Source organism: Malurus melanocephalus, unplaced genomic scaffold (genome assembly GCF_030028575.1).
Source record: "Malurus melanocephalus ecotype Western Australia unplaced genomic scaffold, MMel_1.1 scaffold_44, whole genome shotgun sequence".
NCBI classification, from domain to species: domain Eukaryota; kingdom Metazoa; phylum Chordata; class Aves; order Passeriformes; family Maluridae; genus Malurus; species Malurus melanocephalus.
The window spans coordinates 402357-425740 of NW_026623276.1; the positions used below are offsets into that span (position 1 = coordinate 402357).

The window sequence follows — 23384 nt, forward strand, 5'->3', positions numbered from 1 at the left end:
TGGCTTTTCTGTTCCTGCTTGCCTTTGTAAGACTGGATGCTGTGTTTGGTCTTTTCATTTCTTTTAGACCTTACCTGGCCTCTCTGGCATCTGCATAGCAGTGGTTAATGGTTTAAAGATGATTGATGGTGGCTCCCCAACCAATGCAGGAACATTTCCAGTGGCTCCTGCTGACTTGAAACCTCTTGGCTGACTGATGTGTTTGCTCTGTTCTTGCCTTGCTCCATCCAACCTGCACTTGCACATCCTGTGTGTCAAGTGAAATATGCCCCCATTGTCTGGTCCCAGCTAGCTGCTGTGAAATGAGCCACTGAAGAATTCAGCCTTTCTYATGTTTTGTAACAGGCCTGGTTTTCCTCCTAATGTGTTTATAGACACTCTTCTTTTTGTTTGCCACATCTCTTAGTTAATTCTGAGTCTCTTCGCATCCTAGTCTTCATTTCTCCTTTTATGTTCCTCCCTGAGTAATATATCCTTGGTTCTGGGTTGGTGTACAAAATTCCTTTTTTATATATTCCCCCTACTTCCCAGGTCCTTTCAAAGCTTCTGACAGTTTCTGTCCCCAGCCTTGCAAGGTGAAGTTTCTCCAGAAACAGTCAGCTGCATTTTCATTTTGTGGTGGTGCTGCCAAAGAAGTGCATTTGTGCATGTGGGGTGAGGGAGTTTTGGGTCCCAACARGTAATTCACATCTGCAGTCCCCTTYTTGTCCCCTTTGAAAGGTGTGTCTGGTTTTAAGATGTCTTCTTCATCTCCTCGAGATTACTTTACTCTTTCCTTAGATGTTGTCTCTCATTGTCCTTCTTTTATCTTCATCAAGGAACTTCAAAGAAATCTGTATTATGCACCTTCTTCCTAGAAGGCCTAACAAGTATTTTCTGTCACACTTTATCTTACAAGAACTTCAACCAGCTTTTTTTTGTCATTTCTGATTAACACCTCCCTGCCCTCCCTTCAGTCTCCCTCCTGCTTTGGCCCCTGTTTTGTGCCAACACACCTGCTAAGCCATTTAACCTGGAGCACTCTCTCCTGGCACAATGGCAGCTCATCCGGATGCTTAGCACCATTCTCAATTGATTTTCCTCTTGTCTCTTTTCTTACTACTTTTTTTTTGCTTTCTTTTCATGTTTTTTGGGGTGTTTTTTTAATTTTTTATGTGCTGTCTCTAAAGGGTTTGTACTCGTATGTGTTCATTCAAGGTGCAATGGTGAACCCTAAGCACAGCCGGTGTGTTTGTTGAAGTATAAGGGTTATGCTTGCTGGGCTGGGACCTCACAGCCATATCAGACAGATGGGGTACCCATCCATACCCAAAGGAGGGTGCTGGGAGGACCCTTTCCATCCTGGTCCTCCCAGATGGATGTATGCAGTTTGGAAGGGACATCCAGTGACCCATTTTGGGGTTGTTTTCCACCCATGTCCATTCAGGACACATCTCTGCAGTTGCTTTGGCTTGTTGACATCCACTGAAGTAACAGTAATGCCAAGGAGGTGCCTCCTCTCTGGGGCTTCCAATTGCTCCTGGCACTGGTGATGGATCAAGGAAAAGCTGGTTTTAACTCCTGGGGACCCTGCACCAGGCGTTTGTGGCTTAGGTACCTCCTGCTTGTCAGGGTAAAATTCAACCAATATAAAAAAAGGACCAACAGAAAATGATTGTTTTCCTAAAAAGGAACCCAACTGGAGTGAAGTGAGCTGAGGCTCAGGCAGTTTGATGAAAACAGTTTATATTTCATGCTTGGAAGTCGGCGTTCTGGTGTGTATTCTTTTCTTGAAACATATATTGGCATTTCTGTCACTGCTCATTGCAGCAATATTGTTCTCCATATGCTCTTCTCATCAGTATCTCGTCATTATTGGATAAATATGTCTCTCATTATGCAGAACATTATTTTTRAAGTATGGAATCATTATTTTGTTACATAACTTCCAAATTTGGAYCTTTGCAAAGATTTATAACAATCTGTAATTATAGGAGAACTTTCCACAAAGARAATTAATTAGATCAAAGAAGCATTTAAATGTAAATCATTAATCCGTGCATTACAGGAAATAGTTAGTAGCTATGTATAGTTCATTTAATTATACTTGGTTCAATTTTGTTTTCTCATTACATCACAATTTATTCRGAATTAATTTGCAATTTCTTGTCTGATGTGACTTCTGTTTGCTTAATATAGCAGATATTTTCACTAGCATGTATTTATATATAAATAAAGGTTTATTAATGACTGCAGTGTTAATTAAACTGTGGGCTCTGCTGTCAATTAGCTGTAAATTTCGTTGCTCTGTGGATGCAACCCAGAATATCTGTGCTCTGAAAATGAGAGGCAGAGTGATGAGTAAGTTTTTGAATGTAAGAATATATACAGGAGATTGGGACTGTCACCTGCTGCAGAGGCCCAGGTGACACAGTGGACAACATGGTTTTGGCTCCCTTATGGAGAAAAGAAAATTATGTGATTCCAGTCTATAGAAAGTATTTGGTAATAGAAGTGGGAATCTCCCAATCTGCAGTGTGTTTGTATCTGGTGGAAGGAAGGTCTAGGTGTGGTGTAAGGTTTTAGGATGTAGGGTTTTTGCACAAGTGGTTTGCAGGTTTTGACATCCTTATGCAATGTCTTTGTGTAGTGTGTGGGTAGGAAAATATTTATTTTCTGTGATTTGATCTAATAAAAACTAGGATTATATTACTTATTATTATTATTATTATTATTATTATTATTATTATTATTATTATTATTATTGTTGTTGTTATATGCCTTGTTGTTTTTTGAAGTTGTTTTTTAATACTGTGGGAGTATATTCATATTATATTCCCTTACCTGTTCATCAGCAGCACTGAACCACTGATATTTTAAAATTTTACACGGCTGAAAGTGCAKACATGTTTAACTGAAGTTTTTAGTAGTAGATTAAAATAAGCTTGTCTTAATAAAAATAAATTAAAATAATTAAAATAAGCTTGTTGTTGTTTCCCCTCTCCCCTGGCCCCTCCATTTAATCAAAAGGCTTGATTTTCATTCTCATTTTCATTCCAATGTAGCCAAATGCCCTTTTGCCTCAGACTATCCAGTATTAGCAGCATCTGTGTTAAGTTTGGACTCAGCTAATCTTTTGGAATCTTTGAATACTGGGTTTTAAGCCAATGCTCAGCTATCCAACAGCACATCTGGCTTGCATAGTATTGCCTCATTTGTGTGAGGTAGTGCTCCCAGATTCTCTTCATTGTTTTTTTTTTTTCTGTTTGCTGGAAAGGGGACTTTGATAGAGAGGCTGTGCTGGCAACAGAAAAAGTTTAAGGAACTTGAGTGAATTCTTTCTTCCTGTACTGAAGTTCTCATTAGAAGTCGTGGTGTTGGTACATAGCCACTTATAGTAAATAAACTAATCAAATAAGAATTTCTCAGCCAGCTACATGTTTGATAAATGTTTAGGCACTACTAGCAATTCTGTCAGGTTTGCTGCATACAAACAAAGCTAGAGTAATATTTATGTTGGTGGATTTCTTAAGATTACTGTTATTTCTTTCAATAAGTGAAATTACCTCTTCCTAGGAGGATTGTTGTGCTACTTATAACAAATGAAATGCTGTCAGGGTTCATGTGGATAAGCAGTTGTTTGCTGAGGAAGGCGAAACAACTTATTGGTTTKCACTGAGAGAGGAATGTTGTTTTCCGCCTTGTAATTTAGGTATTTTCAAACCTCACTAGATGGAATGAGATAAATCTTAGCAGTACTGTCATCTGAGGGGTTTGTAAGAAATTGGATTCACAATGTGTTTGCTTTGCTTTTATTTACACCTCTAAGATAACAGTGTGAAAACAATAGTATTTTATTCTCAGTATTTATTATTAAAAATGTTGTGTGCATGGGGGAAATAAAGACATTTGGAAATGGGTAACCTTGGGTTAATTAAATCCATGTGCTGTCTGACTAATGATAGCAACAATATATCCAGGGAATCTCTTACACTGAAAGATTTGATAAAACACACAAAAGTTTTCTAATAAAGCACTCTTAAAGCCAGCAAGAACTCAGGAACTGGAGGGAAAACCAGTCGTAAAAAGTAACTCAATATTGTAAGGCTATGCTTCATGCAGGAATGTCCCAGAAGAGTATAAGAACCACATTTGTTGTTCCCTCAGATTCAAAATTATAACTGGCAGGAAAAGTAAAACTTGTTTACATCTCGTGCTACATGAAGTTGTGGTTTCTAGGGCTAATTTAAATGGCTGTTTTCATGCTTGCAAACAGCCAGGATACAAATGTTCATTAGGAAAGAGGCTGCAAAAAATGAGCTTTCAGAGGCATGGTGATGCAGCTGAGGGGAGACAGACTTTTGATTTGTATTAAGTGACAATCTGATCCTATAGAGAATAACACCTCCTTCTAAACAGCAAGTATGRTAGTTAATTTTTATTTACATGGTTYTACRTAATATCAAGAGSGGGGAAAGARTACTACAACTTGCAYGCATTAGTCTTTSTGTTGGTAATAGGTGCTCTTTGGTATTGTTTGAGCAATGATTTTTGTAGCTATAAGTTAGGTTTTTGTAACTTCCTAATTCATAGTTTCTGGAAATGAAAACTGGTGCATAGTTTGAGTTTATTGAAATAGTTATCTGATTAATTTACATTTCATGTGTTCATATGCTTATACAAAATGTGGGGGAKGGGGAGAAGAAACTTGAGACATTCGTGGAATCCTGTGTGCTTTCAAAGCAAGGCAAACATAATAAGTGTCAGATGAAGAATAGTTTATTCCACGTTGGTTTGACAGATGGGCAAACCAAAACTCTGAGAGATTAGCATTGTTCTGCAATTTAATGTTTAAAGCATACAAAAAAGAATGGCTTAAGAGAATTGAACATGGAGGGTGGGTTTGTGTGATCTACATTGGAGGAACTTGTTTAGGCTTCCTTCGTAGCGAGTTGAATTTGCTCTAGTATGTGATTTATCTCAGCTTAAAGCAGGAATTTAAAATAGGTCAGATGAGTTGCTCTCTGAAACGTCTGTTTTTCTGTTCCTCATTTAAAGTGACCATCTCAGATATRGACAGCTGAAGTTTGATTAAATAAATGCTTTTCTGACTGCCATGTTTTAAGACTCGAAGACTATTGCTTTTTATGGATGCTAAAAACAATTTGTTAAATAACACATTTCAAAAGGTATTTTTTAATGCAGCTGTGCCAGTTTGAGTGTAGATATTTATGATGTGTTTCTAAACAAGTGTGACACATGTTAGTACCTTGAAAATGTGGCCTGAAGCATATATCTGCCATGCTTGCTTTCTGGTTCTGCTTCTCTCTTGTGCTGTTTTGGCTTTCATGAGGTGGGAAAATGCACCTCCATCCTCACACGCAGTGCAGGAGCTGAGTGCAGGCTCAATCCTGTGACTTGCTTTGCCATACAGAGACATATGCACTTTAGCATTGAAAGTGCAGAATACACAAGTGAGTTTGAAAATAGTAATCGGCCTCATTTAAAACATTTTCTGTCAAGTAATTTAGCTTATCAAACATTTAAGTAAAAAAGAAAAAGGTTTGTACTTTTCTTAAGGTCTATAATAAACTTGCTTCTTCTAGTAAACATTGTAGCGTATGCCAGGAGTTCATMGTGACTTCCTAGCAGATGAATTAGCAGATGTATGTTTCGTGGAATCACCTATAATTACACAGKAGCCATGGTTACCAGGTTAAAGAAATCGTGTCCCGATGACTAACAGAAATAGAGTGCAGCAGACTGGCTTGTCTTCAAGTTGCTTRGTAGCAAAATATTCAAGAATAAGTTTGTGAGGTCTGAGAACATATGAGTAACAGACATAAAAGTACACTCCCTTTTCTGAACTGACAGTGAGTCTGCTTTTTCAAGTCCTTGTTTTGATGCGAAATCACAGTATATTTTTTAAAGTTGGGGTTTGCTTGTATTTGGTTTGAGAATTGGATACCAACCACATATTTGCAACAAAACTGTTGCAAATAGTCAAGTAGTAGTAATAGTGGAGTAGTTAAAATTTTTTATTATTGCTAATATTTTCATGTCATTTTAGTACTGGACAAAGTTAACTACAGACAGAATTTTCATGTTCAAGGAATTTTCACGTTCACTTCATTTTAAATCTAATATTTAGAATGACTTAATGGAAGTCTTTATGTTTCTTTTGGATGCTCTAGCACTTAGAAAGGGTCGATGAAAGTGTATATGAATTCAAGTGGGAAGGACAGAGCTGGGTTTAAGGGTGATTGTATGTTTGCACTGTTGTTCGTGGGCCCGTTTCAGATGTTTCTAGTGMGTATAAAATCATAGAGTCATTTAGGATKGAAAAGACCTCTAAGATAATCTAGTTCAACCATTAATATTTTGCTTGGAAGCATCAAAAATACTTGAATACATTTCCAAAAGGGAGTGCAGGTGTTGAGGAGCTGAAGCCCTGTTGACTTCAGTGTAAAGAAGAAAAGATTTAATGTWTCAAGTTTCCACATGGTTTAGAAAMCCAAACGCCACTGGGATTTGTTAGATTTAAGGGCCAGTGTTTTACCGTTTCTGAATTATGAGCTATGTATTCTCTTACTTGAACATAAATCTGTAATGTTTACGTATTATGATTTAGATTAAGGTTTTTTGGCAACGTGTTTTTTTCCATCAAGTATGGATACATTTAGACCTGGTCTTTTGCACCAGGGAAGCTTTCCTGGGGATCCTGGTTGGGCCAGTGAGATAGGCACTTGAGTTTTAAAGGCTGAGGCTATCAAGACTAAAACTTTCTGATCTTTCTTCATTTTGTATGCGTAGCGTACAAATTCACAGCTACGAGATTGTGCTCAGTAGGTCTGCTCACCCTGTTTTGCAGAATAACCAACCATGACTACAGAATCGGGATCAGACTCCGAGTCCAAGGATAAAGAGCAGGATCAGGAGGAGAGCCCTGCGCAGGAAGGGGCGGCAGAGACCCAGCCACAGGAGCAGCAGCAGCCGCAGCAGCCACCGCAGCCGCAGCAGGAGCCGAGTGAAGAGCATCAAACAGCGCTCGAGCAGTTCTCGGCTGTGGCAGCGCACAGCACGCCCGTGAGAAAGGAGCAGGTAAGGGAGCCGGGCACACACACCCACTGAACACAGCTGGCTGGGTCCCCATCTACTGCTCCTGGGAAATAACGAGCCTGGCACACAGGAGTGCAAATGCGTGCTCAGATACGCATGGAAGGGTGTCTGATGGGTTGCTGTAGGTCCGGGCTGGTTGGTCTTTCGCGTTTATTCTCATGCAGAATGTGATTAAATTCGTGGCAGGTGTTTCTGCCCCCAGTGCTTAAATAGGAGGGCAGTCTCATCAGCTAAGCAGGAGACATCTTTGACCTTGCGTTTCCATTAGATAGCAAACAGTGTCAGTTTTTATGAAGCTGAAAATGTTTTCAGAGTTCATTTCGTTTGACACCTGCTGAACACTGATTTCATGCTCGCTTGTCTGATGTGTGAGCCATGAAGAATCTGTGGTCCCTTAAGTTTCTCGTGGTTCTGAAATGACTGCATTATAATTACTGGAGCTATTCATGTAATAGGTTTCCGAAGAGCTATTGCATGCTTTTCCATTTAGTTCATTGTCGCACTTATTAAATTTGCGGAAGCTGCTTTCTTCTTTCCGTTAATAATTTCCAGTCAATAGGATTAACAGGCATTCTTCTTCATGGATAAGTGACACACAATTAATGAGGTACCTGCAAATCACTTCCCTTAGCTCCATAAGGTTATGACCCTCATCTGATCACATTTACCTTTAGAGAGTGGAATAAGCCAGTCTAGCTCCCCCTCTCCTCCATTCTTTAAAAAATTCTGGCTGTTTGAAGTGGGCTCCTGTTTTTTTACCTGGTTGGGCTAGACAGTGCTGGTGAAGCAATTTTATCTCTCAAATAGATCAGAAGTTTCCTGTAATTAGTTTGGAGAAAAGAAGAAAGGCTGCTTTTCCAAAAAAGAAAGGCGTTAAATAAACTGGTCATTAATTAAAAGTGTAATTCTAGCGGGTTTAGGCGTAAGTATTATTATTTATATTGATGTTTTTCCAGACATCTTCAGTAATATTTCAAGCTTCTTTTCACTTTAAAAAAGTCAAACAAACAAATAGCAACAACAACAAAATCCCAGAAAAAAAAAAAAAAACCCAAAACCACACAAACCCCCCTCCAAAAAAAAAAACCCCACAAAAAAACCCCAAGTCACAAAATAACCACACACACAAAGCCCCCCCCTCCCCCCAATTTAGATACCAAACTCGTCCCTGTGTGTTTAGAGGTGTGAAATGCTCTCATGTGCTGCATGATTCCCTTCTTTCCCAAAGATCACCGGTGAGCTKGTTTCTGTAGAAGGCACGATAGAAGAACTGGGTTAGTGAAAGGGATAAGTGACACCTTCCTGCTGAGATTATCAGACTGAATCCAAACGTGCTGTAAGCAGGCTGCCAAATCCAGCTGCACTGATAGGCCCAGTGTATTTTGTAGTGGCTGAAGTGTCTGTATCTCTGGAAAGGAACACTTAAATGCAGCCCTAATAGACAAAGCTCTTTGCAATCRTGTCGTTAAAAAGCCAAAAATTGCAGGAGCTCAGTCTCTCTTTTTTTTTGTCTGTAATTGCAATGACGAAGTTGAATACTGTTCTTCCTCATATGAGAAAACCTTGGGAAGGAAGATTTAAGTTACCGATTCATGACAGTGACTTACCTTTGTCATCCTATACACATAAAAGCCCCCAACAGTTTAATGCAGGCTAAGAACCTTTTCATATTGCGATTAACAGGTATTAGAGAAATGTGTTCTTCCTATCAGGTGTAATAATGCAACTTGCTTTCTGCCTGCCTTCTTTCTCTTTGAAGAAAAGAAAAAGCCATCGCATGAGATTGGGCACCCATATTTCTGAGCAGCTACCATAAGTAGGTGGGATTAATGTTTTGTGCAAGTTGTTGCAATATCACTTTATACCCCAGTGAGAAGCTGCCAAGCATCCAAGATTATTGCTGCTGAATCCCATGACTTCAGAGGCATCCTTTGAGAGGGGGTCCAGCTTTAGAAGTGCTTGAACATACTGTGTCACACATGTGGGACAGAGGGATTATGCTAAAAGAAATGCAAACCCTAAAGCAACTTCTTCTGTGTTAGAATTTAGTCCACAGCGGTTCAAAAACACTGCAAAATCAGAGCATGGAAGCTGCAAAAATACAGTGCAGAAGTATCTTGGAGAAGAATTTAGGAGAAAATTAAGCTATGCTTGCAGAGTAGACAATAATTCACTATGTACATGGCTCTTTCACTTGCCATTTTTTTTTCCTAGATTTCAGGATGTCAGATTTCTTTAGGAAGGAGAGATTTAATACAGTCTGAAAGTACCTCAATGCCTGAACATGTCAGCATAGTTTGGGGAAATCTTCTCTAATAGTTCTTGGCATGTTTTGTTCTGCAGACAAATGAGAGGAAAACCTTTTGTATGATTTTAACCTAGACACAGTCCCCTGATCTTAATGTAGATGGGAACCTTAACCAAAAAAAAATTTAAAAAAAAAACCAACCCAATCTCAGTAATATTTCTTAGTATTTATAAATATGCAAAACTGCTGTCGTCTTGGGATATTGAGTTTCTTTATGAAAAAAAAATTATGACTAGTCCACTGGGATTCACAGGAATTGCTTGCAGGCTGCATATGGTTCTTGGGTTTAAATGGATGATGGTTGTCCTTCTTGAGGATTTTTTTCACAAGCAGCTTTTCGGTTTTCTTGAAAGAGATTAGTTCCATGCTGGGGTATTTTGTTGGTTGCTTTTTGTTGGAGCAGAGTGCTTACTCCCATGAGAAATGTCATGAGCCACTGGGTAAGACGGTGCATTTTTCCCCATTGTTGAAACGGCTTTTTTTACCCACCTATGTGCACATGAACCTTTCCTGGCAGATTTCTTTTGACAAAGCAGACAGAAATCCTCAGAGCCCCTGTGCCCACCAGCAGCAGTGCAGTTCTGCACAGAGGCCCGAGGAGGAGGCATCTTCAGTGTTGTTTATTTCTCGTTGCAGAAGGCTGCACCATTTGCCAGCTGGCTGTGGCTGTGGTAGAGGGGTAGCTGGCCTCCAGCCTTGCTGTGACTCCAGGGACACTCTCCCTCTTCATCACAGCTGCTGGGAGTGTTAAATGCTCAGCAAACAGCTGATCCACTTCTGTACCCTGGGCCTTCATCTCCCGCCAGTTTTCAAAATATGCAAGGATCTTGATGTCCTGGCACGGAGCTGGTGTCCAAGTGCTGGAAGGAGAAATTCCTTCATTGCATGGGGGGAAGAGATGGGTGGTGCTGGGCTGCTCCTGAGTCCAGGCATGGCTCAGGGGACATAATAGATTTTGAAAGCAGCTCTTTTTTTTTTTCTGTCTTTCAAGTGATGATTTCTTCCAATCTCCCCATCCAGGGMAGCCCAGGAGACGATTGCTGTGTCCTCTCTGGCAGGGAAAGGACTGTGGGGTCTTTCCTCACCCCTTTTTGTTTGCTGGGGCTCTGTCAGGAGCCAGTGCTGTTGTTATTACAGCCATGTCCCGAGTTCTCCTTCCCCCCATGCACTGAAGGCAGAGGGGAGACCTAGGGCTTGTTTTAATGAAATCACTCAGGGACAGTACCCTGTGATTTAGAAGTACACTGTTGTTTCAGGTTATGTGATGCAACGTTGTTCTGGTCTCAAAGAAGCTTAAAGCCTTTGGATGGATTTGCTTCATTCTCATGAAGGTTTATTATATATAATGAATGGAAACAGACTTGGAGGATTAATTTACAATATATTTCCACTAATGCTTGTTGCTTATTACACTGAAATAATTCAGAGGCAGAGCAGGTTGGGTTTTTTTTTTGCATTGTAGTGAGATAACGGAAGGATGTTTTTATTTTGTTTAAGCTTTAGCTAAGGTATTACTGCACTCCTGTAGAGGTTTTGTTTGGACTCTATCAGGGATATAACTGATGAGAAGGATAATGACTGCAGCACAGTGCGGTTTCTAGGAGGGGTGAAACACTGTGGAGCTGTTCTGGCTCTCATCTAGTGCTGTGGAGAGGGCTGTGGGCCGTGCTGTATCASAGTAACTTCAAATGACCCGACCCTCTGATAAACCTGAGCAAAAGCAATCATGGTCATCACTTCTTGCCCCTCTCCTCTGTGTGTATTTGTCTTTSAAATGGCACCTACATCTCTTCAGCMTGAGCAAAATTCATCCTTTCATCYTGTACTTTCTGTCCATTTAGCCAGCCAGCTGCACTTTAAAGTTGTTTGGCCTCTCACTTCTATCCTGTTTCCTTAACCCTTTGCTTGGATGCTTGGGGAGCCTTTCACTCTCCCAGGCCCGTCAGCATTCCCTTACAAATTCACACTTCAGGGGGAATCCATGCCCTCATTCAGGGACTGTTTTCTCACTGACAGCAAAACTGGTGCAAACCTGGTGGCATTTTTCTATTCTGTRTGACACCATGGGAACATTGCATGATTGACTTCAAAGTAACATCAAGAAGCTGTAGGACAGCTTAGTCAACAACATTACTAATTATTCAGTATTTCCAAAACACTAAAAAAAAWTAAGTCCAGGAAGTCCAAGTAGGATTTTGTATGCATGGAAAAAGTAGACGCCTTAAAATATTTTCATTAATGTCCTTCTTTCATGGGTATTCTGTACATTTTGGAGAGAGAAGGGAGGGCTGGGAGGAATATGGRAAATCTTTCAAGTAAAGACTGTGTCCTACAGCAGGGGCTTTCTTGTCCAAATCCCACAAAAGGCTCACTTAAATGCTTGGGTGCAGCATGCACAGTGAACCGCAGGGCGTTATTGGTTTATCTCATTTCAAAAAGTATCTTCCTTCCCCTTTATAGGCCACAGARAAAGAACAGGAGTTTGCTGCTGCGAGTGCAAAACAACAGGAATATCAGCAGCTAGAGGACGACAAGCTCTCTCAAAAATCTTCATCTAGCAAACTTTCCAAGTCTCCTCTAAAGATCGTCAAAAAACCGAAAAATATGCAATGCAAAGTGACGCTCCTGGATGGATCAGAGTAYGCGTGCGAAGTAGAGGTAAATGGCTTCTTGTCATCTTTTTTATTCATCCTGTCAGCAGGTAAATGGTGGAAATTATATTTCTAATTTAAGAAAAAGGATGAATGGCCTGATATTTCACCAGTGCCAAGCACAGAGATATTTTCATTGTTTTCTCTGGAGGTTTTCTGTGGTGCACAGATTTGAGCTAGGTGAGGGATTCTGAGCACTCCCCAAAACAGCCAGAGACTCTCGATTAATTTGCTGTTGGCACATGCCACAGCAGAATGCAGAAAACAAAGKATGGCCAACAAAGCCCATAAACAAAGAAKGRTTTTGATCCCACTGGGMTTTTCTTTTCCTTGGTRCTTTACTGAGTTGMGGCTTCCATTGAGTCATTGTCCATRCRGTAATTCTGACTATTGTGATATTAGTGCAGGCATGAGAGACGCCCTGGGTAAGTGGGGGAAATGTCAGGTGCAAATARCAGTGAGAATGGAGAGTTTTGTGTGCTTTTCCATGATGTCTGTGGATCATAACTGTGTCTGAGTGTTACTAGCAGAGAGATGCTGGGATTTTTCTGTAAGGAAGCTTGCCTTCCCTGCTGAAATTCCAACAGGAGCCTACTTTTGGGAGGGATGGTCTTTGCTCTGCTCTCATTTAAAAGCCAGTCTGTGCCTGTGGGCAGCCCATGCTGACAGAATGCCTTCAGCTCCAGAAGGTCCCAGAAAAGTGAAAATGAGCACATCTAGCATCTCAAAGTAAGTGCAAGAAAATTCAGCATCTCAGGGTGGACCCTTTCTCCATTCAGTTGTTGGCATCAAGGTGATTTTTGGCCAGTGGACAAGCCTGTCCTGTTTTAGGTCAGAAAATCATGCACACAAGACAAGGCTGAGCAGAGGCTGCAGAGGAAGGATGTGTGTTGGAGGGCTTGGCAAAGCCAACCATGCTTTGGTTAACTGTGGGGAGCCACGGGGAAGAAAAACCACCTGGGGAGAACAGGAGAGTATAAAGGCAGAGATGAAATAGTCTGCAGGCTTGAAAGGGAAATCCACAGGAGCGTGGAGAAGGAACGAGGGCAGAGGAAAGGAGTACCTGACTGGGAGCCAAATCRTGACATCTTTACAGTCATGTTGCACTCAGCCTGCTTGTCCTTCAGCTGCTCTCATTTTAAGTGCTTTGTAGAGTGGCAGGTGAGCAAAAACCTTATTGATTTTTGGGTCAAATTTTGTGATGCTAGGAGTGAGTTGCAAACAGAAGCTGGTATTTTACTACTGTTATAGCAACTTAGCAGCCCATGCTGTCAAGTATCTTTTACTTTCACTGGCCAAGTCCCATGTTGTTTCCTTCAGTCTAGGACTAGCTCTCTGGACACATCCTTTGTGACTATTAAGTGGTCATTTCTTGACCTGCAGTCTCAGTTTTGTCACTCAGGGWTAGTGTGAGAGCCATTAAGCTGGARGAATGACTCATACTGGCTTTTATGGCAAGAGTCAACTCATTTCAGCCTTTGCCACTTGCTTGTAAAATGTGAGTCACTTTTTGGAATAYAATCAAGCAAATCTTATTTGGTAATAAGATTTCTGTGGAAATCTTGTCTMGCAGGCTGAGCTTTATCGGAATCTAAGATGTAGCAGAAAGGGAGATTTGTTATCTTAGATTTCCACTTATGCAAAAAAATGCTGTGAAAAATACTTTTTTATAGGAAGTTTCACTCTTTCACTAAACTTGAGTTCTCTTGAAGTGCAAAATGCTGGCATATGAAAGCCATCATGTTTTATTGCTTGTCAGATYTCTCTGCTTTGTGAGTTCTGAATAGCTCTTGAATAATGTCCAATATAAGTTTTGTATGCATTTTTTCTACTTACATTGCTGAAATATTTTTGAGTTGTATTGACTGTCATCAGTAATCATTTTAGTGCTTCTAGGATGTTCAGGCTTCCCAGGCAGAATGTGATATTGATGAGAATAGAGCTCCTAAAAGGATGAATTTTCAAATGACAGAGCTGTAAGGCTATGATGATGAACAAACCATGGGGTGCATTGAAACAAAGTTAGTTAGGAGGAACAAATATTTCAGGGAACAAGCACAGCTGGAGGGATGAATAAATTTACATACCTTAAACGGGGTGATTCAGGCTTTGCATCCTTCCTAGWTGGTGTTATCAGTCTGTTGTATATTGATGGTACAACTGCAGGTACTTCTCTGGCACAGCTCACTCCAGCCCATGGGAACTCTTGGGAGATCCCAAGGGAGTTCCCTTCCTATGTGCACGAAGTTTAGCTAMAGCAAAAAGGATGCTGAGTCCAGCCAAGAGAAATTATGTGACTTTCATTGTGCTTTTTCTCCTGAGRAGTAAAAAATGTTCACAAAGGGAGTTGTCAGCAGGGAAACTGAGGGTCTGTCTCAGGAGACATCTCAGGAAATCATGTAGGTGATTTCTGCTGAAACTGAAGGTGAAGTTCTGCTGAAATTTTGGGTAATAGAGTTTTGTGTCTGTTACACAGAAAATCAGTGCTACAGCATGTGAAATACTCTATTATATTTTTAAAAAATGCTATCATATTTTAAGGATTACCTTCGAGTCAACTTACTGCACCAATTTATATGGGGGTAGATACACACACACACACACACACACACACACACACACATATATATATATATATATATATATATATATATATATATATATGTTCTTCTTTGTGAGCAGCACACAAAGCCATGCAGTTTTCACAGAACCACAGAATATTCTGAGTTGGAAGGAGCCCACAAGGACCATTAAGTCCAGTTCTAAAGTGAATGGCTAATACAGGGATTGAACCCACCATTTTGGTGTTATTAAAACCATGCTGGAGGCACGGGAGCTAATTTCCATTCTTTTTTATATCTATGTAAAATACAAAGTATGATGAGGCACCCAACAAATTATGGAGGTCAGTAAATTCCCAAAGATGAATTCTTTAAAAGAAAAGGGAGAGGGACTGGCAACACATGGTAATCAGATATTTAGTACTTCCATTCCTTGTGTTCGGCCCACATAACTGCATCTTTCAGAGTGGACAGTGACCCAGGATAGGGATGTGACAGTTGTTAGATGTGAGTCAGAAATGTCWTCCTGTGTTGTCGGCTCCTGCCTTTCAGCTTCATGTGTATCATGCTTCTGCCTACTGAAGGSTACAAAGCAATGTAATCTAGAAGGACCAGAAACTTAGAAACCTAATTTTGAGCTAGAATAATAACTCTGTCCATGAATCTTGATTTGGATGCGGGCCAGGTATTTATCTCTCCAGAATTGCATTCCCTAGTCTGGGAGTTGGGGATCATTATAGAATCCATCAGTTACTCTRTGAAGTGCTTTGCAAATGACAAATGCTTTTTATATATGTTAAATATTAATGTAATTTAAAGGAGCTTATTGCTCTCCAGTAGAGCGCAACCTGCAGCTTATCAATTATGTGTTCATCCCGTTAATGACCTGGCAGCCRGCGTGGCACGTACTCACAGATTGAGACACTTCTGAGGCAAATTTGGTTAATCCATTATGCCCTTGSTGTCCTTTGTTTCAGAAGCCCCCCTTCCTTATTCCATATTTAATGCCGAGCATCTTCACTGTCTGCTGCTATATCTTTCAGTCTCTTTCACATTCAGTGCTTTGCATTCGTGACGCCGGGGCTTTTTCATGTTGTGTGAGATGTGTGAGGGAAAATGTASTGGAGCTAACTTCAAAGCTGAGGTTAACACAGGGTCACCTAATGTAGTCTCCTTTCGGGGAAAGGATCTTAAGCAAATGCCAGGTAAAAGCCTTCCCATGAGGCCCTGCAGTGTTACTGCCTGTGTGCTCTCTCTGTCCTGACCCAGAAAGTCTTTCATGCAGTAAGACATTMCAAGCCAAAACCAGGTTAAGGAGGTAACCCAACCTGTTCATTCATCCTCCTCCAAAACCATAAACCACCGGGGTTGCCATCTGCACCCCCAGTGCTGCTCTGGTCCAGAAGCCTGCAGATGGTAGTGCCAGCCTTATTTCAGAGGGGGGTTTCCTTTCCCAGCTGGGATGACCACCTAATGGTGCTTCCCCTCCCCAGGGAAAGCTGTTGGCTTTTGGAGCAGACATTGTGGCTGGGTCTCTGCCAAGAAAAACAGCCTCAGGGCAGTTGTGTTTTTCTTCCATGTTATGAAGACCCTGGAGGTTTCCGAGGGGCACTGGTTAACAGGAATCAGTGCAGTTTGTTCCGAGGGATGCAGAGCAGTGCCTTCCACCGAGATGTCCACCCCTCTAGCAGTGCTTCTCCTTGGGCAGCTCATTGTGCTCTCCCAGACAGCATCAGGCTCAGAAATGCTGATTGTCAAAGCATACAAAGCCAAAACTGTGGCCAAAACTGCACTGTAAAAGGCAGCTGAAGATTTCTCTATTAAGGTAGTTAGACCTATGCTTTGCATCTGTTGGTTTGAAGAACCAAAGAGAGAGCAAGATCCAAGACTGCAAATTAATTTCAACCTTGAAAAAGACAATGAACACGCTAGTTCAGGTTTTTCCTRAGATTCAAGAAAACAAGCAAAAATAACTTATTTCTGAGTTTCTTCAGCTTTAAATAGAAGTTTTCAAATGTTATAGTGCAATTATGTTTTTTGTAGGATTATTTTCCCTTCTTGCCCATCTCTGCCCCATTTCAATTTTCTGTTATCTAGACCACTGCATTTTAATTAAAAGATGCAAGTGGAACAAGCTGTCATGCTGTCTGTTACMCACAGCCTAATTTAAATTGCCATCCTAAAACAAGCTGGAATTTGTTTCTGCCCTAAACATATACRTGCCGTTACTCACAGCGTGTGGTCAGAAAGCTATAACATAATCTGTCTCAATAAATGGTGAAATAATTAGATTTCATTTTGARAGGGTCAGCTGCCTGAGCCCATTGGTAGTTTATGCTCTTTCGTCATTCCTGTACCACTCAGACTTTCTTAACATGCAGACCACCAGTAAATGAAAACAAATGTTTCCGTGGCAGCCTGTCTGGGGCATCTCTGCCGCCCTACATCAAGCAGAGCAAGTTGACGTAGGATTCAGATAAACTGCACAGTGCATGGAGAAACAACATCTCACAAAGTATTACTGTTAACCCCACGTCTGACCGAGTGAGGGTCAGCTGAGGTAGGAGTGGACTGGTAAAAATACTCTGTGTATGGGTGCTTTTTAACTCCAGTTGTCTCATTTGTGCTGCCACAGGGAGCCTGAGCACCATGTTGGGTGTCCCATGCTATAGCTGTTGCTATGCCCTTGTAATGAACCTCTGGTACCTTCCTCCCTGGTAGAGACCCCACTTTCYTAATGGGTTTCCCTGCATCCTCAGGTGACATCAGAGTGGCATACTTGAATTGAAATAGCAAGAAGTTTTCTTTTCATCCATATGAAACCAGGATTTGTAGCATGGACAGAAGCAGACTGAAGTGAATTGGTGCCTTTCTGCCCTGCACAAATACGGACTGATACTCCTTTTTGAAGACAAAAKGGACATGAAATAAAGGGATTCTCTAATTCATTTTGCATTAATTTCTCATTTTCCTGTTAAAAGGGAGAATACAAGGATGCTTCCTTAAAAAATAAGTCATTGGAGATTGTCTTAGGACAGGCTTGCAGAGCTGAGAACAAGCAGAATTATTTCTGCACTGCCACCTCTGCCAGAAGTGAAAGAGAGTGGTGGCAGTCTGTGCTGCTTTTCCTGACCTGTAAGACTCCCTCTGGAGGAAAAATCCTCCTGTGTTTCTGTAGGGTAGTSGGGGAATGCATGGCCCCATGGTTCCCCTCCCTACACAGTGTCCGAGCTAACTCTTCCCTGGGAGTTTCCCTGTGTGGACATGCAAGCCACTTTCACTCACAGAGTTTAATAACATCAAATTTCTGGTCCGTTTTGAGGTAGATTCTAAGGCCAGGAAGGAAACCTCTGTAATAAGATCCACTCTGCGTTCTGAAGGATACAGTTTCGGTTACCCCCTGCACGTTTTAATTGTTTAATGAATTCCACACAGGCTGTTGCAAATGGCTTTACATGTGAAACTGATTACTGAATGCAAGAGGGAATCTTTTTAATAAGTCTTTTCCTTTTGACGTACTCGATGCTTACATTTCACTTAATTTAATATGAAGACCTTTGTTTTGGGTTTTGTTCCTTCCCCGGGACATGTTTCAGTAAAAGTGACTGGGTTGAGAGRCATCATTGCTGTTACACAGCATGTTTTCTGTCCCCAGACCCTGTAATTAGGGCTGACTTGGATTAGCCAGGGGATTCACTTAAGATCTATGTTACCTGACACATGTCAGTAGGAGTCTGAGTATTGCCTGAATATGTTTCAGCTGAATAAAGTTAAGATACAGCTCTGGCTTGCTTTTTCCAAATACCGTAGGCAGCTTTTTATGAGTTTAAATACTTGCCAATTCAAGAAGCACAATGATCTGGAAATCAGCACCAATGCTAATCCAGCTCATAATAATCAACTGTGAGGCTGAGCAGAGAAAGGTTTTTCCTTCCCTTCAGTTTKGTAATTGAAACAAAAATAAAAATATTTGGGCTCCTTTTTAGTGATGATGATTATTATTCTTATTTCACTGAAATTAAAGAAAGCTGAATCAAAACAGGTTGAGCTAAGCCTTTTGGAAATGCCACAAGGCTGAGGGAGTKGGGCTGGAGCATTTCTGCCTTGCCAGGGGTGGCTCAGGTCCCCCACAGATTCTCATGGCTGGGAATATCTGGGTCATGTGGTATTCAGAGAGAAGGTCTCTTAGAACCTTGGTAGGGAGACACCKAAATGATTAGGCAGATATTTACTCCAGTTAAAATGCAAGTATTTTACAGACTGAACGAGGAACCAAGAATTAAAATGAAGCCACTCCTTTAGATGTTGCACCAAGTGAACAGCAGGTTGGACTTTCAATTACCCCTTTTGGCACAGCGGAGGACATGGTCACAATCAAATGCCAGAAGCTTAAGATACAAAGAAAAAGACCCACAAAAACCAACCAACCAAAAAAAAAAAAAAAAAAAAAAAAAAAAAAAAAAAAAAAACAACCCCCCCCCCCAAAAAGTAAAATTTTGTGCACATCCTCCTCACATCTGTCAGTCCACTTATCTACTGGGTTTTTTTCAATAGTTTCTGAAAATTATTTGTGCAGGGAAATATTGAGTTTATCAGGCCAAAATAATTATTTTGATACCTTGGAGCTGACAGTCAATTTTCATAACATTGAGAACTGTTGAGAGGGGTCCATCTACACTGACAAATACTTGTCAACTGCCCTGAAACAGCATATTCTTGGGAATAAATGGTTAGCTGAAGACTTCCTACTGAAATATTGCCTCCGGTTCCCTCCCCTTGGGGCAGCAATTGGACGTGAGCCAGGTAAGAGGAGCTTATTCTCCATCTGGCAAAGTTTTTAAAAAACAGGGTTTGGTCATGCACACTCAAACTGAGGTACTGCACTGTTCATTGCTGGCTAATCTGTTTGCAAGAGCCCAGGAGGGAATGATTTTCCACCTGCCTTTTACCCCAGATAGTGGTGTGTTGGCTCCAGGAGTCCTSTCCTTGTCACCATCCTTGCTGATGGCCTCACCAGGGTGACACTGCATCGGTCCCTTCATGTTTTTCTTCTCCTGGCTTATTGCCTGGCATGGTCTTTGCCCCAGAGAGACTCCAGCTTCTTACTGGAGTGCCTAGAGCAGCCAGCACCCAACCTCTGCATCCTTTTTTTAAGGACTGGAATATAAATCACATAGAGTGAATGAAAGGCTTTGCCTTTTCCATTTTCCAAGTGGACACTCAGATTTTGAAGACTTCTGCTGTTTCTGGACAATGTGTCCATTCCCCCCTTTACCCCATACCCAACCAACACAGAAGTTGCTGATTTTCATGCCCAGTCATGTTCCTGCCAAGTCTCCCTGGATTTTGTCATGTTTCCTGCCCTGTTTCTGTGTCACTAAAGTGCCTGCTACTTGTTCCAGCTCCCATCCAACCTGTGTAAATTCATCATCAACTCTGTTGCTAGTTGCTCCAATTTATAGGTGCTGTCCCCATGTTAACATTAAGAATTGCCATTTCCAGACCCAAACTTAGTAAATCTTCCCTTTATTATCATCCTCTAAATATATTAGTTTGTATAAAATCCTAATGCCTCATATGGGTGATTTTTTTTTTCCAACTGAGCCCCATGCAGCACCGAGCTGCTTTTATGTTTTCTTATCCCTGTCTGTTGATACAGTGAACAAAACATCACAGACAAGATTGGGTGGTGAATATCTGCTTGCAAAGCAAAGTGTTGATAGGCAGCAAGGTCTGTCTCTCACACTTTATCTCACTCTGGCAGAAATGGTTTTGATCTGAAGTAGATAAATCTTGGATGTAGCTTGAGAACAGGCTTCAGAAAATAGTTTTCTTGAAAACCCAAGCATTGATGGTGTAATACCATCTAAGGTACCCCAAATCTAAAAGCTTGATCATTCTGCTCCCTCTCCTGCCTCAAGAGCATCTTTCTGTGCAGTGTATTTTTTTTTTTTTTCACTCCAGGCTGGCAATGTAGGTCAGAGAGAGCTCTGTGGCTTTTAAATTCATATGGCAAGATTACTCTGTAAATCGGACTATGTTGGCAGTACAGCTTTTTTCAGCTGAAAATAAACAAAATGTTTATGGTTGYTTTTTGTTGATTTATGTTAGGGACTATTTATATTACAAGTAGTGATTGGTTCCCCTTGCTGTGTTGGTATCAGGCTTGTGCACAGTTAGTTAGCCTGTGAGATGAGGAGAGATGAATGTTYGCTGATTTTGTCCAAGTATAGGTAAAATAAGGAAAATATTTATAGCCACCACTGGAAAGCTTCAGCTGCTGTACTGAATCCCCAGAGACCTTCCTGAGTTACTGCAGAGTGTCTTGCAGGAGGCTGTAGGGCAATCAGGAGGCATTAAGCCAATGGATCAGCTGCATGTCTTGCTAAAATCCAAGCCCAAACAATCTGTGCTCTCAAGAAAGCTGAGCTGGGGGTTACTTTCTCCATCAAAAAGCCTTCAGGAATGGAATACTGTTCATTATTTTGTGTCATGGTTTAGCAAATGTGTGAAGCTAATGACTGTGCTGAGAAAAGAACTTCTAATTGAGGAATTGTGTCCACGTTGTGTTTCTGTATTCATTTATTGGAGAGTAGTGCTTGTAAGCTGTTAGCAGACCTGGCTTCATACAGTATGCATTCTGTTGATGCACTWAGGATGCATTTGAAAATTATCACATTTGACAGGTATTTCTGTAGCCATTGTGCACGTGCAGACACAGCTCTCACACTTGCACAAATACAAACATGCTCCACAGTGTTTATTTTCTCTCGTGGTTGTATTGGCATGAGCAGAGTTCTCTCTGTTTTCCCAAGGATGCAAACTGTGGGGAGCACCCGTCAGTACACTTAGAGCTTGTGTGGTGCCAGTGCTGGTGTGATCTCTGCTGCTGATGTAGAAGGCAAAAACCCTAATTTGGTYTGATGCCAGAATCGGGACTAGGTCACCAATCTTCTTACTGGGATTTAGCAGTCCTCTGGGTTTTTTTAGATTAGTGCTGGCTGTTTGGGATTGCGAGCTCAAACGGCATTAAAGAAGGTTGCCCCTGATAAAAACTATGTCATATTATACAATGTCATTGACATTTGCTGCAGGTGTGTAACTGTTTATCTGTTTATCTAAATTTTGGTTAGCGGTTGATAGAAAAGGTTATTTTCAGGAATGGTAATACATTTCAATGTGGTATATTTCAATAAATATCAATGTTGCTGGATTATAGTGCTACCATAATGGGGGTAAAAAGGGTCATGATCAGCCATCACTGTATGTTAAAATACCTTCTCATCTACTCTAAGTTCCCTTTTGTGGCATTCATTTATATGTGCAGAGCAATATAGGAAAGCRTTTGAGATTAAAAGGCAGAGATAGATAGGCAAAATATTATTGCAGGTTTTATTTCAAACCATTACTCTATATTAGWCACCTACCGGGACATTCTATGGAGGTTCCCATATAAAAAAAAAAAGTTAATAAAGAAATAGAACAGTTGGAGAGCTTATATCGATATGCAGCTTTCAGGAAAAGCACTCCCATGCAAGAGGTAGTTTCATAACGGAGGGGAAAAAAAATTTAATATAGCTTTTATTCAGCATAATTTTTCTAAAATTGCCTAATTCTTAGTTCTTCCCACTTTTGGCTAAATATTTTATTCAGTAGATAGTATCTGGAATATTGGGACATTTCCAAATATGGCTTATCATTGAAGTATGGAAAACTTATGGGAACCAAAGAAATTAGTGTGTTTTGCTTTGAACCTTTTCTTTTCTTGGAGTGTGTCCTTTTTCCCTTTCCATCCTGAAAGGGTGGCAGAAATGTCTTGGTCAGTATCTCCTRCCAATGCTGGTGAACTGCTGCAGACTGGATGGAAATATTCTGTCCATCCTAGGGATACATTTATGAACATTTATAATTAATGGTTACATGTTGCATTTTGAACATTTATATCTCTTCCTCATCCAGGGGAGGGCGACAAAGAATCTCAGAGGGCTGGAACACCTTTCCTGTAAAGACGGGACTGAGAGAGTTGGATTGTTCAGTCTGGAAAAGAGGGAAAGAGACTTTTTATGTAGGCAGATAGTGATAGGACAAARGGGAACTGTTTAAAACTAAACCAGGGAATAATTAGATTGGATGTTAGGAGAAAACTCTTTACTGTGAGGGTGCTGAGGCACTGGTGTTGCCCAGAGCAGTTGTGGATGCCCCATCCCTGGAAGTGTTGAAGGCCAGGTTGGATGGAACTTTGAACAACCTGATCTAGTGGAAGGTGTCACTGCTTATGGCAGGGGGTGCAACTAAATGATCTTCAATGGCCCTTCCAACCTAAGCCATTAGTTAGTAATTCTTTGCTTATATGGATTTTTTTTTTTTTTTTCCAAGAAACAAAATAGTTGGAATAAAAAGAAAGTATGAGTTAGTTTTCATTTTTAAGTTTTTCTCTGATTATCCATGTGGGAGAGGGGAATAGGGCATTTGTTGTTTGCTTTTTCACTGTATGTCTTTACCTCTGTCATTGGTGTACAGTGCTGTACTAACTTCAGCAAAGTTTTTGTTCTCTAGCAGAAATTGCTCWCTTGAAAATGTTTTGTGGAATGCCTAGAACACCACTCTCAGCACACTGAACTTTCAAATGAATTAACTGTTGTTGGTGCTTCTGAAACTGCCAGCGCCATTTTCCACAAGCACGGCCGGGGATTTAGAGGCCTAAATTCCAGTGGTTAAGTCATGTTATGCTCACAGACATTTTTATCCTACACATTGCACATTTGA

At 40.8% G+C, this 23384-nt stretch overlaps 1 protein-coding gene across 2 annotated transcripts in view; it reads left to right on the forward strand.

Moving 5' to 3' along the window:
* The window catches only part of EPB41L3 (erythrocyte membrane protein band 4.1 like 3), a 141386-nt gene that overhangs the window by 68778 nt on the left and 49224 nt on the right, over nt 1-23384 (forward strand). The window contains exons 2-3 of one of the 2 annotated variants that reach the window (XM_057364891.1): nt 6872-7080; nt 11867-12064. In XM_057364891.1, coding sequence (XP_057220874.1) covers nt 12011-12064 — 54 coding nt within the window. In that variant the 5' untranslated portion in view covers nt 6872-7080; nt 11867-12010. Of the gene's footprint in view, nt 1-6850; nt 7081-11866; nt 12065-23384 lie in introns of both variants that reach the window. The other variant, XM_057364892.1, reaches the window with a different exon arrangement.